The following is a 13,836-nucleotide window of genomic DNA, read 5'->3' as shown; positions in this document are numbered from 1 at the left end:
AGAATCAGAATTCGTGCATGTAGGTGTGTGTGTGTGTGCGTTGTGACGGGGGCTGGGTCAGGTTTCAGCTAATCAATAATCAATAGTCCACTTCATCAATGTTAACATCTATCGGGTGGCAATAAACGCGGGAGAGATGAAGAAGATTGATGTCCATGGGTCATTTTAAGGGGAAAGTTCTCCCTCTAGTGTTGGGAGTGGCTCCCTCCAGTCCGGTCCTCACCTCTCTGGCGATGGGCATCACCACGGAGTGGAAGGCGGCCAGGTACTCGGGGTCTCCCATCTTGCCCCTGCTCCAGGGGACATTGATGTTGTAGCCGGCGCCCTTCCCCCGGCCCACCCTGTCATAGTCGGCGTCCTCCGACATGGGGAAGAACTTGCCGTGCTCGTAGCGGTGGAGGGACATGTACATCACGCTGAGGGAGGGAGGGTAAAACATACATACACGTCTCTCACAGCAAACTGGCAGACACGGGGTACGGGGGGGGGCAGACTTTAGAACTGAGTGAGCAGCAACGATGGAACGCGTGTGGCGTTTGTGAGGCATTCTGTGACCAACCTGTCGTCCTCCTCGAATATGTGCTGGGTGCCGTTGCCGTGGTGAACGTCCCAGTCCAGGATGAGGACCCGCAGGGGCTCCGGGGAGAGGAACTGCGCGTGGCGGGCGGTCAGGGCGGCCGTGTTGAAGAGGCAGAAGCCGCAGGCGGTGTCCTTTTCGGCGTGGTGGCCCGGCGGACGCACGATGGCCATGCCGTTCCTCACCTGGGGTGAGGGGGGGGGGGGGGGGGGGGGGGGGAGGGGGAGAGTGGTCACACAACCGTACTGGACTCTAACAGAAAACCAGAGCTAACGTGCCCACAATCAGTCCAGAGGCGAGCACTGCCATCTATGGTCCACACTGCCCCCTACTGGTGTGGGGTGGAATCACAAGGCTGCCTATTTCTGAACCACAAGGCTGCCTATTTCTTCATCTCCCTTTCTCTTTCTCATCTTAAGGGGAAAAAAATAAATACAAAAGGGAGTGGAATCGGACTTGAAACCACCTTAGAAAAAAACACATCAACAAACCGACAAAATGACACTGACGTATTTACGCTGACATGTGGATACAGCAGGCGAACACAGAGAGAGCAGGTCCAGCTCAGGAAGGAGAGGAGTGTGTCCTAATCTACAGTACCTGTCCTGTGAGGATGGCCTGCGCTGTGTTGAAGCAGGCCCCGGCAGCCAGCCGGGCGCTCCGGTAGCTCTCGTTGCTGAGGAAGATGGAGTTGTACTTGTCCCCCAGCTTCTGCAGGGCTCCGGGCCTCATGCTCTCGGTCCTCTTGATCTTGCCGATGTGCTCCAGGCTACAGAGAGAACCACATCGACGTGATGTCAGAGACACGGTCGGTTCTAATGAAGCTTGTAGGGTAAAGAGGTATTTAGAGAGATGTACGTGGGCCCGTGTAATCCTGAATGCTTGAACACATTTGGAAGCCTGAATGTTTGATTAACATGATTAACATAACAATTAACATAACAACATTAACATAACAATTAAAAGACACAGCTTGTAGAATCTGACTGTAAACTAACAACTGTTAAAGGCGGTAGTGGACCACCAGATCATGTTTTTGCCTTATCATGCCTTATCATGTTTTCAATCATCTTTGACTGATTTATGAGTCATTGTTCTTCCTTGTTACTTTTTCTTTCTTTTTACAGTGTTGTTTTTAATCTGTTCTTTTGCACCGTATTGTACAGCACTTTGAGCTGCATTCTTCTATATGAAAGATGCTATATAAATAAAGCTTATTGTTATTATATTACGTATTGTATACGTATTTCATAGGAATTAAAACATTGACACATTTGGTAACACTGTAGTATGGGGAACACAACACTCTACTGGCTACTTGGGCCATTGTGGGGTGTTACTAGCCATTTATTAGATCTTTATTCAGGGTTTTCTTATTTTCACGGTACAGTGTAGGTCAAGTAGGAGCTGGCCAGTCAGATATGGTGTCAACAACCCTCCAATCACTGGCTCACTTCCGGGGATTGAACCAGCGACCTTGGAATTACTGACGAGTCTCCCTAACCTCAAGACCAACCTTACCCCCCAAATACAATATACACATGTGTGGGGATGTCTTAAGGGGCTACGTAAAATGCCTGATATGTGTTCACTAAAGTGTTACCAAACATAATAATAACAATAACAATAATAATAATCATCATCATCATCATCATCGTCATAATAATAATAATAATAATAATAATAAGAAGAAGAAGAAGACTGGCCCAGACAAGAGGACCTTCTCTCAGTAAGGGTTGGGTCAATTCAAAATCAACATCCCATTCAGGATTGAATTGACCTGAGATGACCGGGTCAATTCCGTGTCCAAATTCAACAGACAGGAATTCGACAGGAATTGACCCGATCACCAGTGATGTCATGGTGATGTCATGGTGAAGTCGGTGTGCTGTACCCGTGACAGAGGGCCAGCTCTTTCTCGGTGGCGAGACGGGCCTGTATCCGCTGGCAACGGGCCACCAAGCCCAGCTCCTTGTGGAAGTTGAAGATGCAGGAGATCCTCTGCGGCTGTTCTGGGTGATCGCTGGGGAGAGACAGGTTCCGGAACACTTTCAAAATGATCCTGTATTTGTCTGTTCGTTTGTGTTAAAGAGTATTATACAACAGTTAGTTCCGACCAAGTCATTTGATTGGACAAGAGGCATTCCATGAGTGCCGATATACAGTATAACAGCACTGGGACTTTTAACTATGTATCACTCCGCTGCACAGACGTTCTATAAATGACCGTTAATACAAAGTAGCTAGCCTGCGGATGTTTGTGTTCAGGTTACTAGGCAACAGTCCAGTTGAAGTTTGTTGCGGAACTATTTTTTGTTGGTGGAGCCAAAATAAATTATTAAATAAACAAACAAATCATAATCTGTTGTCGCTTATTACTGTTAACTAATAAATGGTGCTGTAGAACTGTTGTATAAAAGCAATATCAGACTCGAGGTTGTGCTGTTATACTGAATATCAGCACGGCTGTGATTGTCTTCAATACTCGGCCTGCGGCCTCGTACAACACAGCCGTGCTGATATTCAGTATAACAGCACTCCCTCTCGTGTGATATTGCTTAACTGTTCTATTGTGTGCTGCCCTTACCTGTCCTCCATGTTGTGGTGCCCCATCATCCTTTGGTCGTACGCCAGGCCTGTCTCCTGGCCTGCTGGGGGGGTCAGGGGGCCTATTAGGGAGCTCACTCTCTCTGGGCATTCTGGACGGCTGCAAGGGAACACCAACTATTAAAGCAACAACTAAATCCATCATAATGTTACTGAACAACTCTCATCACATCAGCGCCATAGTAGGAGTTGAATTCTTGTTTTGTTGTGGAATATCTTGTATTCTAAATACTTTCAAATACACATAATTACGCATTGATTCACTCGTATACCAAATCCATTTCAATTGAAAACGGTTGCTTCTTGTGTCAAATATTGACATGCGATTAAAATAAATAAATAAATTAATCGATGAATTAATTACAAAGCCTCTATTAATTAATTTTTCATTACATTTCTAGTATGTTTTCCACACACACACATTTTAACACAATTAGACGAAGAATCCACCAAAGTCCCAATCCTGTTTTGTACAACATTAACGTGCAGTTAGTTAATTGATTACAGAATCGGTGAAGTGGATTCATTGTCAATCTTTACACAGAGTTGGATTGGATCATGTGGAAACATGTTATGTTTTTTCCAATCCTTTGACTCTAGCCCTGAAATAGGGTGAGTATGTAAAACACATGGCACTTTCTAAATGGTGAACCCAAGCAAAAGAAAACACTGAATTAAAGCTGACAATCTCTCTACTTTCATCTCACAGTAATTGTTTGATTTCAAATCCAAACTGTTGGAGAATAGAGCTAAAATAATAATAATAATAATAACTTTATTTGTATAGCTTTTAATAATAATAATAATAATAATAATAATAATAATAATAATAATAATAATAATAATACATTAGACTTATATGATATACACACCCTCTCCTCCTCTCCTCCTGTCGTCTCCTTCCCCTCATATCCACAGAATCTTCCCCTTCTTTCCATGTCTGCTTCTTACCAGTGGCGGCTGGTGCTAAACATGTTGGGTGGGGCACAGGTTATGGGGGCATGCTCCACGGGGAAGAATATCAACTTTAAAATCTGGATTTACAGTCGATTTTAGCATGAGAATAACAGTGTTTCCCCTAGGTTTGCTGCCTTGGGGGGGTGGCATGGACCGTGGCATGGACCCCCCCCCCCCCCCCCCAGGGGGTAAGACCCTGCGACATACCAGCGTCATGTCCAGGGGGTGTACTAACTTGTACATTAAGCCGCCTCACGCTACGGAAACAGGAGATAGGCTCCTTCCCTATGGGCCATTAGGCTCGAGAACCATCGGTTCTCAAGGCTACTTACTTATGTGGTCTTGACTACCTGTCCACTTTCTCACCTGGTTCTTGGTGAGCTGACTCCATCCTGCTCTCTATCCTCCTCCTCTCCCTCTCTATCCTCCTCTCTCCCTTTTGCTGTCAACCAAAAGGCAAACATAACAACCAGAGTATTTATAATCTAATAAGAGGTATACATTGATCCATATCAATCAGTGTTGGTACTGTCCGGTCTGAGTTCCTGCCCCTTACTAAGGGTGTTCCGCAGGGTTCAATATTGGGTCCGGTTCTTTTTACAATCTATATTAACAATATTTTAACTGCTCTGGACGACTCATGTAAGGCTCACCTTTACGCGGATGATACGATAATCTATTGTACTGCGGATTCTCTTGAGTCAGCTAATCTGAAATTGCAACTAGCTTTTGATCATCTTCAAAGGGCGTTTAAAGAACTTAAATTGGTTTTAAATGCTAGCAAAACAAAAGTCATGTTTTTTACTAAGTCTAGAAATATTGATGTTAATAGCTTCCAAATTTCCTTATCAAATGGCTCCATACTAGAGCGAGTCAAGGAGTATAAGTACCTTGGTTTATGGATTGATGAAAAATTAACTTTTAAACATCATGTTGATATCTTGTCCTCCAAACTACGTCAGAAGATTGGCTTTCTCTACAGAAATCGCAGTAACTTCCCGCCGAGCTGTAGAAAGAGAGTAATTTAATCTGTTTTTATGTCTGTACTGGACTATGGAGACGTGATCTATCGTCACGCGGCTGTCACTACCTTAAAGGCTCTGGATTCGGTATACCACTCTGCACTCAGATTCATCACTCAAGACAAATATAACACTCACCACTAGGGCTGGGTTCAAAAAATCGATTTCCCGATTCTGAATCGATCTTCATTGAATGAGCGATTATCGATTCATAAATCCCGAGATCGATCTTTCATTATTTTTTTTTATTTTTATTATTTTTTTGCTTGCAGCTTCAACCCGCAACGAGATCTCGCGCTACAAGAATGTATCATATCTCACGCAACGAGAGGTCTCAACACTAAAATCTAAAAACATGGCGATGGCAGGGACACTCAAGTCACCACCAGGCTTAAAGTCAGATGTCTGGGTGCATTTTGGATTTTGAAAATATGACGATAGAGATGAGCTGGACAAAAGCAAAGTCATATGTAAGCTGTGCGCAGTGGAAGTTAAATGTAGTGGAAACACCACAAATCTACGGAACCACTTATTGAGGCATCACCCTGACGTGAAACACGGAACAGCGGATCCGAAACAGGCCTCGCTGATAAAGACGTTTGGTTGCAAATTGCAATCAAATTCTCCCCGTGCCCAACAAATTACAGAGGCTGTAGCACATTTTATTTGCAAGGATATACGCCCGTACAGCGTTGTTGAAAATGCTGGCTTTCGAAAACTCGTCACTGTATTAGAACCACGCTACGTGTTACCGACACGCAAACAGTTGAGTGAAGTGATAGTCCCAGACATGTACGCGCAGGTGAAACGTGATATCGCAACTTCACTTCAGGTAGGCTATGTTTGTAGCCCCTTTATTTACCTCGGCGCCGCATCGCCCAACCCCCCCCCACCCCGGGCCTACCTCACTACACCACCAGTTCCTGCACTATCACCTTCACCACCGTTCCAGCACAAGCCCTGGTCAGCAGTATCACCATCACAAGGACCAGGAGAGGAGCAGCGCACAACACCAACAGGGAAGTTTACTGCACCTTCCACCACCTACACATGTACACAGCACTGACCCACTTCCTACCCTCACCAGAATATCACCACACACAACCCACAGCCGAACCAGCCGTCTCTGCCAGCACCACCAGCACCAGGATGACCAACACCACTGGGTCACAGGGAAGTACTGATCACCCGCCTGACACCAAAATGCACACTACACAAACCATGCTCACCTCCCTTCTCTCACTCCCCTATCTTTTCAGGTCATATCCAGCTCTGACACCTACCCAGGCTTCCAGACCCAGGAGCAGAGACCGGCTGGAACCACCACGTCACCCCAGCACCAACCCCAGGTTCCAACTCAGCGACCCCAAACCCCCTGTTCCGGCCCCCCCCCCCCAACTCCTGGCCCCCAGCTACAGCCACGGCTTTGCACTGGTGGGCAAACTGGATAGTAGTCGCTCTACAACTAGAGGGCTGCAGGGGAATCTTTTCCCGGATGCACAGCGAACAGGTTTTTAACCCCTGCCTCCTACCGACACTGGAACCTGGACACTGAACATTACACTACACTGGACAATACACTGAACACTGAGCACTTTAGTTCGTTTAATGTTGGTTGTTGTTGAATGTAATGTCTTAAATGTCTGATTGTTTAATTGATTGTATACACGATGTTGCGTTTTTTATAAAAACCAATAAAAAAACACCTTTATTTACCTCGGCTGCAGTAAAGCACGTTAAAAAGCACTTTTTGTAGTGTCTGATTTAGCTAAATGTTGGTCAATTATGTTCATTTATGTTCCAATAAAAAGTACATTCATGTAACTGCTTTGGAGTCAATTCTTAATGTAAACATTGATATGTTTAACAATGCTACATGTTATAGGGTTCCTTGAACCATTTATAGCATTAGTTCTGAGAATCTCTTTCATATTCAAGCAAAAAATGTATATTGTAACTAGATCGAATCGGAATCGAATCGAATCGAATCGAATCGTGAATCGAATCGAATCGTGAGCTGTGAATCGGAATCGAATCGTTTTGGGAAATCAGTGGCGATACCCAGCCCTTGTTCTATTATTGTGTTTATGATGTGTGGATATGTTAAAGCACTTTGAGCTGCAACGTTTGCAGGGAAAGTGCTATACAAATAAAGGTTTATTATTATTATTATTAATAAATGTTTTGTAATATGAATCTGATGACATTTAGGTTAAAATGTCTCTCTCTCTCTGTGTGTCTCTGTCTCTGTCTCTCGCTCTGTGTCTCTGTCTCTCTCTGTCTCTGTCTCTCTCTCTCTCTCCCTCTCTCTCTGTCTCTGTCTCTGTCTCTCTCTCTCTCTCTCCCTCTCTCTCTGTCTCTCTCTCTGTCTCTGTCTCTCTCTCTCTGTCTCTGTCTCTGTCTCTCTCTCTCTGTCTCTAGGAGTCAGGCAGACCGCCTCTTCCTCCTCGTCCAATGAGACGTCGCCATGCGGACATTGCCAAGCTGAGTCCCTGGTATCCAGCCTGGGTTCCACCACCAGCTCCATTGGCTCAATTAGAGAGACTCAGGTCACCAGCATTTCATCTTGTTTTTAAATGGACCTATTTACATTTACATACCCCAGCTCCCCAACAGAAAATCTTGATGTTCAATTGCTATGATTTTTTTTTGTATCTGCACCAGAATGATCACAATGGAATGTATAGTTATCCTCTTATCTCCTTGACTTCCATTCACAGTCCAGTGTGAGCATCGCTGCTGGAGACAATTCAGACCAGCCAGAGGTGGAGGTGGTTGTGGACCCTCTCTCTAAGAGTGAGTATATCTGGTGGTAATGTCTTCACTGGAAAACGTCACGTTTTGACTGGATGGTTTTTGCCGACAGTCATTCTTCTGGCACACATGAATCCACTCTCCACTTACTGTCTGAGAAGTGACACCTTTTCATCTGCTTGTCAGGCAAAGAGGAGAAGAAAAAGAAGAAGGGAATGCACACCTTCTGGACCTGCTGCTGCTCCGCAGAGGACGAGGACTAGAGTCCCCCCACCCCCACACACACCCCTGTTATTACAGGGGTGACCCCCCCCCCCCCCCCCAACACACACCCAGCTCCTACACTGTACTATAAGATGGACTAACCAAGTCATACTCCTATAAGGAAGATGGACTAACTAAGTCATACTCCTATAAGGAAGATGGACTAACTAAGTCATACTCTTATGAGTAGGTGAACTGGAGATGTGCCCCCCCCACACACAATGTAAATAACAATAAAAATGATTTGTGATTGTGATCTGCACTGCCCTTTTGCCCAAATTTCATTTAAAAAGTTTTGATGTTAAAGATTCACTCTGTATGTTCCACTAGGATATAATACTTAGTATTATAACTTAATATGTATTCTGAGTGTGGATCTTCCTAAACCTACTAGTTCTACCCTGTACCCTGAGAGGGGGGGGGGGGGGGGAGGGGAAAGGATGAAGAGGAGGAGGAGGGGGGTTGGAGCAGGACGGGGAGGAGAGGAAGAGTGGGATATGAGGAGGAGTACAGAAAATAGGTCCTAATTCAATGAGTTTTTTCAGTGAAACAAGGAACAAGTACTTCGCTATTACAACCAGCAGTCAAAACAACTGAATAAGAATTGGATCTATGGAGCGATGTTTACTTATGTTATGGACATATCTGGAGAATACAGGCTTATAATTAGCCAGCTAGCCTAGCTGCTATAATATAACATTCAAAAAGAGCATCGTATAGCAGCGTATGTAGCCAGACTTTGTGGCCGTTTTATCGACATGAGTTGTTATCTAGTTGAACAGCTAATACGTTAACGGCTAACTAGCTAGCTAGCGAATCCTTTGGTATTACTATGAGGCCTGTTGCATAAACAGCATTTGCAGTGAAACAGTTAACTGTTGGTAAAGAATAGCCAAAGTGTTTCGTCTAATAAGACAGAACTCACCCGAATAGATTTCTTATATGCCGTCGTAAATGTGGAAAATAGACCGACAACCCCGGAGGGGCAGGGCGGAGTTACGGAAATTGCCGAGTGCAACCCGAATAAGAGTTCGCTCGTTTTCCCCTACAGATAGTTCGGTTGTATGTTCGGTGTCATTTTGCTTATTCATTAAAGACAGCAAGTGTTCAGCTTCAGCAGAAAGTCGGCACTGTCACTGAAAGCTATCAATGGATGTAGTGTTGTTTCTTCGCTGTGCGGGGGAAAGCATCCGTAACGTTGACAACAGTCGACGTTGTCAAGCGGTTCTTACTTCCGCTGTGCATTGTGGGTAATGTAGTTCTGTAATATTGAGACGATATTTCTCAGAACTGACTTGATACTCTGATAAATTGAGTTGATTGCTTTTGATAACTAAACAATGTAAAAGCCTACTGTTTAACTGTTTGAATACAAATTAATGCAATAATATTTATATATTTATATTTATATATTTATTCCGGCCGGATGGCGTCCTGGGACGGGTGCTGAGGGACTGCGCCGACCAGCTGTCGGCGCAGTCCGACCATAATGCAGGTAGTAGCCTACATCTTTCCTAGCAGGCAGACTGGTTCAATCTCCTTAGAAACAAAACATAACAGATTTAGCTATTCTCAATCTCAACTCTACATTAACTACACTGTTAAAACGCTAGATTTAGTCCTCACCTGTGTCCCTGTCACCTGTTTAGACCTCACCTGTGTCCCTGTACTTGTCTCTGCTGCCCTTTGACCAAAAGAGGTCTTTGTCCATTTTCCATTTTTCCCCTGGCATATTTGTTTTACCAGCTCACCTAGTAAAAGTGAGACGATTGATAATATCAAAAACATGCTTGCACACACATATAACTTACTCACACACAAGTCAGTGTTACTGGCCTCAATGTGGTACAATTATTACTGAAATTATTGAGAAGAGACATTGTTGACATACGTAAACTAGCTCTTGTAATCTTTAATGTTCGCTAACTAGCGAACTCACTAAAATAACATTAGAACATGTTTGTACTGACAGAACATGACATTAACTTGTTAATTATGTTACACCCACCATATAGGTCCCTAGCATAAGAATGACAGTTGAGAATGTACTTTAAATAGAAAATAGTTTTATTACATTAGTTCACAATCCAGGCCCACATTGACCTCTCTCCAAAGAACATCAGTTATTGTTACCAGGGCAGGTGTTATATTCACTGCACACCATAGGCTACACACTGTAGAAAGGGTTGTTCACTGCACACCATAGGCTACACACTGTAGAAAAGGGTTGTTCACTGCACACCATAGGCTACACACTGTAGAAAAGGGTTGTTCACTGCACACGCCCGTAGGGAAATACTTTGACACTCTGGGTGAACAAGTTTACACACGTGATAGGATTCACTGCAATCATCTATAAATATAGCACACTCAAACCTGCCCTGATGGTCGAACTGGGATTAACCCGGTGAAGTGGCAATGGTGGGGGAAAAGCGGATTTAAATAACAAATAAACAAACAAACAAACAAACAAACAAACAAAAAAGAAAAACTAGTCCGCCCCGCTACCGGCACACTTGCCCAGGCGGACTAGATAAGAACATAAACTCTAACCAAACCAAACGTCTCACGGCAAGAGCAGCTGGCCGCACTGATGCTCTGGAGGAAACACAAATGAACAATCTTAGAACACTATTACCGACATATTAAAATACATAATGATTCAAGTTACATGACGAATACTTTAAAATACCTGGTACGTCGATGGCAGCGTCCTACCAGCCGCCTTCAACCCAGCAGGGAAGTAGGTGACCTGTAATACATCACACAATCAATATTACATACAATCAAAGCAATAATATAAAACACTACGCACAGAAAATAGCCATAGGCAGCGGTCTACCTCTTGATCTCTGCCTGTCAGCATGGAGTAAGGTGTGCAACTACCTCACCTCCGACCTGATCACACGGCTGCGCTCTGGCGTTCCCCCTATGTGCTTTCCTTTGGGCACCTCCCCTTTTCCTATTGGCGCCACCTGCCACAAAATTGTATTCAAATTGTGCTTAAAGGGAATTATTTTCACCGGACATTATGACCGAAGAGGTTTGAATATGTCGGACTTCAACAGATTTTATCGGACAAAGACCGGTAATTACCGGTTAACGGAAACCCAGACACACACACACACACACACACACAAACACACACACACACAGCCAGCTCCAGTAAAGAACACACACACACAGCGAGGTCCAGTACGCCATTTTTATTTCACAATTGAAATGTAGTAGACAGAGGCACAGGGGAGGGGGGGTACGCTCTAGGAGGGACAGAATGACAAGGGAGGGGGGGTACGCTCTAGGAGGGACAGAGAGACAGGGGAGGGGGGGTACGCTCTAGGAGGGACAGAGGGACAGGCCCCCTCCCAATCGGAGGGAGGGAGGAGGTAAGCTCTAGGGAGAGGGTCATGACCAGGGGGAGGGGGGGTTTAGGGTTTAGGTGGGCCAAGGGACCCCAGGACTCTCAGACAGACACCACTGTTAGAGAGAGAATGGTGTGTGTGGGGGGGGGGGGTAGGTAAACAGCCTCTACATACACATGAGGGATGACATCATCCTGATTGAACTTTCCTCCTCCTCTGGTTGATAGAGAGATGGAGGGATGGAGGGATGGAATGGTGGAGTGACAGAGAGATGGACTGATGGAGAGATGGAGTGATGCTGTCACATGTCCTTATGAGGAGCACTCTAATTGGTTGAGCCTTCTGACACGACACTCTGAATGCAATTTGTAAAAATTGTAAGTAAACACAGATGCAGGAGGAGTGTGGGGGGCACAGTCCACACACACACACACACACCCCTGGATATATAGTTAGTGTAGCACTTCAATCACATTCCAACACGTACGTGTGTGTGTGTGTGTGTGTCTATGTCCAGGTGACAGGTGTGTGTGTGTGTGTGTGTGTGTGTGTGTGTGTGTGTGTGTGTGGACTTCCCTGACAGGTGTGTGGATGAGGAGAGTACTGTTCTGTTCATGTTGCCATGGTGACACACTATGATGACAGGGTATGAACATGGACACATTTCAGAGTATGGCCAATGTTACTACATACAGTATGTATCAAAACATTTCTTGCCACCTATCCCACACACACCCTGAAAACCAGCACAGCCACCCACCCTCTGCCCCTCACACACACTCACCCTCACACTCACACACCAACACAGCCCACCCCCCCCCAACCCCCCAAACTCCACATGCTCTTCAGTACACAAAACATATTAATAATAACAATAACAATATTGTTGGAATCTGTGAAATGAAAACATAACCCATTCCACATTCCGACAGAAATAACAAACGTTGTTAGTCTTAAAGAGTTCAACTACAGGGAGACGTAGGGGTCAATCATTAGAAAAATGCTTTTTTTTGACGCTACAATCAAGTCTCCCAGAATCCTCCAGGGCTACGAGGGACCGCCCACCTTCCTGGAGCGACAGGTCAGAGGTCAGAGTGCATGTTGCGGTTTCTGGTCGTTCCTGAGTCGGACAGAGGGGAGCAGAGAGGATTGTGGGTAGGGGGGAGGGAGGAGAGCAGAGAGGATTGTGGGTAGGGGAGGGAGGAGAGCAGAGGATTGTGGGGAGGGAGGAGAGCAGAGGATTGTGGGTAGGGGAGGGAGGAGAGCAGGGAGGATTGTGGGTGGGGGAGGGAGGAGAGCAGAGGATTGTGGGTAGGGGAGGGAGGAGAGCAGGGAGGATTGTGGGTAGGGGAGGGAGGAGAGCAGAGGATTGTGGGTAGGGGAGGGAGGAGAGCAGAGGATTGTGGGTAGGGGAGGGACGGACGGACGCACAGGTGTAGTGTGTCGTAGTAGAGAGCTGTTAACACACACACACACACACACGCTCACGCGCACACACACACACACACACACACACACACACACACACTCCCTGTCACTTTTTGACCCCCCCTACCCCCCCCCCCCTTTCATCTGCCAAGCCATTTTACCCAGAAGTTAAAGTAAACTGTTAAACAGTTATATATATATATCTATATTCATGCTGCCTCTCCTTAGGAAAGAACCTCAGTATTCAAACACAAGCATAGTATGAGACCCCCCCCCACCCCCCTCTCTCTCCTCCCACCCCTCCTCCCCCCCCCCTCCTCTCTCTCTCCCCCCCTCTCCTACTCCACCAACCACCATGACCGGTTACCATGACAACCACCATGACATGACATGACAGGTTACCATGACAACCACCATGACATGACAGGTTACCATGCCAACCCCAGAGGGTTCAGGTAGGCAGGTGGGACGAGGAGGACTGGCTGGAATGATTATTAAAAAAACAACAACAACAACAACAACAACAACTCCCCCCTCACCTTTGAGCTGGGGTGGGGGGGGGGGGGGGAGTTTCCATGACGACCACCACACAGGACCCCACCCACCCATGCATCTCCAGCTGTACGATTGGCTTCTGCCGTTCCCGGGGGAGGGGCCTCTGCACCGTCTGGTCCTGGTGTACTGCTTCATTTTGAAATTCCCTGAAATGTTTTTGTACGGAAAAAAAAAAAAGGATTGAATAAACAATAATTTTGCTCTCACTCTTGGCTTCTGGCTCTCTCTCTATCTCCCTCTAGTGGACGTCTGGTGGAGTGGTTGTGTTTGTTAAATCCTGAGCCAGTCAGAAGCTCTGGAGTTAAGTCCT

At 45.7% G+C, this 13,836-nt stretch overlaps 1 protein-coding gene across 1 annotated transcript in view; it reads right to left on the bottom strand.

The window, feature by feature from the left end:
• LOC308164507 (histone deacetylase 6-like) overlaps positions 1–13,661 on the bottom strand; it is a gene marked incomplete at both ends in the record, with an annotated part of 17,202 nt that extends 3,541 nt beyond the window's left edge. The window contains 6 exons of the mRNA XM_080538580.1: positions 224–416; positions 560–762; positions 1,178–1,346; positions 2,472–2,600; positions 3,165–3,225; positions 13,577–13,661. Of these exons, the coding sequence (XP_080394706.1) occupies positions 224–416; positions 560–762; positions 1,178–1,346; positions 2,472–2,600; positions 3,165–3,225; positions 13,577–13,661 (840 nt within the window). The remainder of the gene's footprint in view (positions 1–223; positions 417–559; positions 763–1,177; positions 1,347–2,471; positions 2,601–3,164; positions 3,226–13,576) is intronic.
• Positions 13,662–13,836: the final 175 nt, after the last annotated feature.

Source organism: Nansenia antarctica, assembly GCF_963989245.1.
Source record: "Nansenia antarctica genome assembly, chromosome: 8".
NCBI lineage: Eukaryota > Metazoa > Chordata > Actinopteri > Argentiniformes > Microstomatidae > Nansenia > Nansenia antarctica.
Note: the sequence above shows the minus strand (reverse complement) of the source record. Positions and strands in the feature narration are given on the sequence as shown.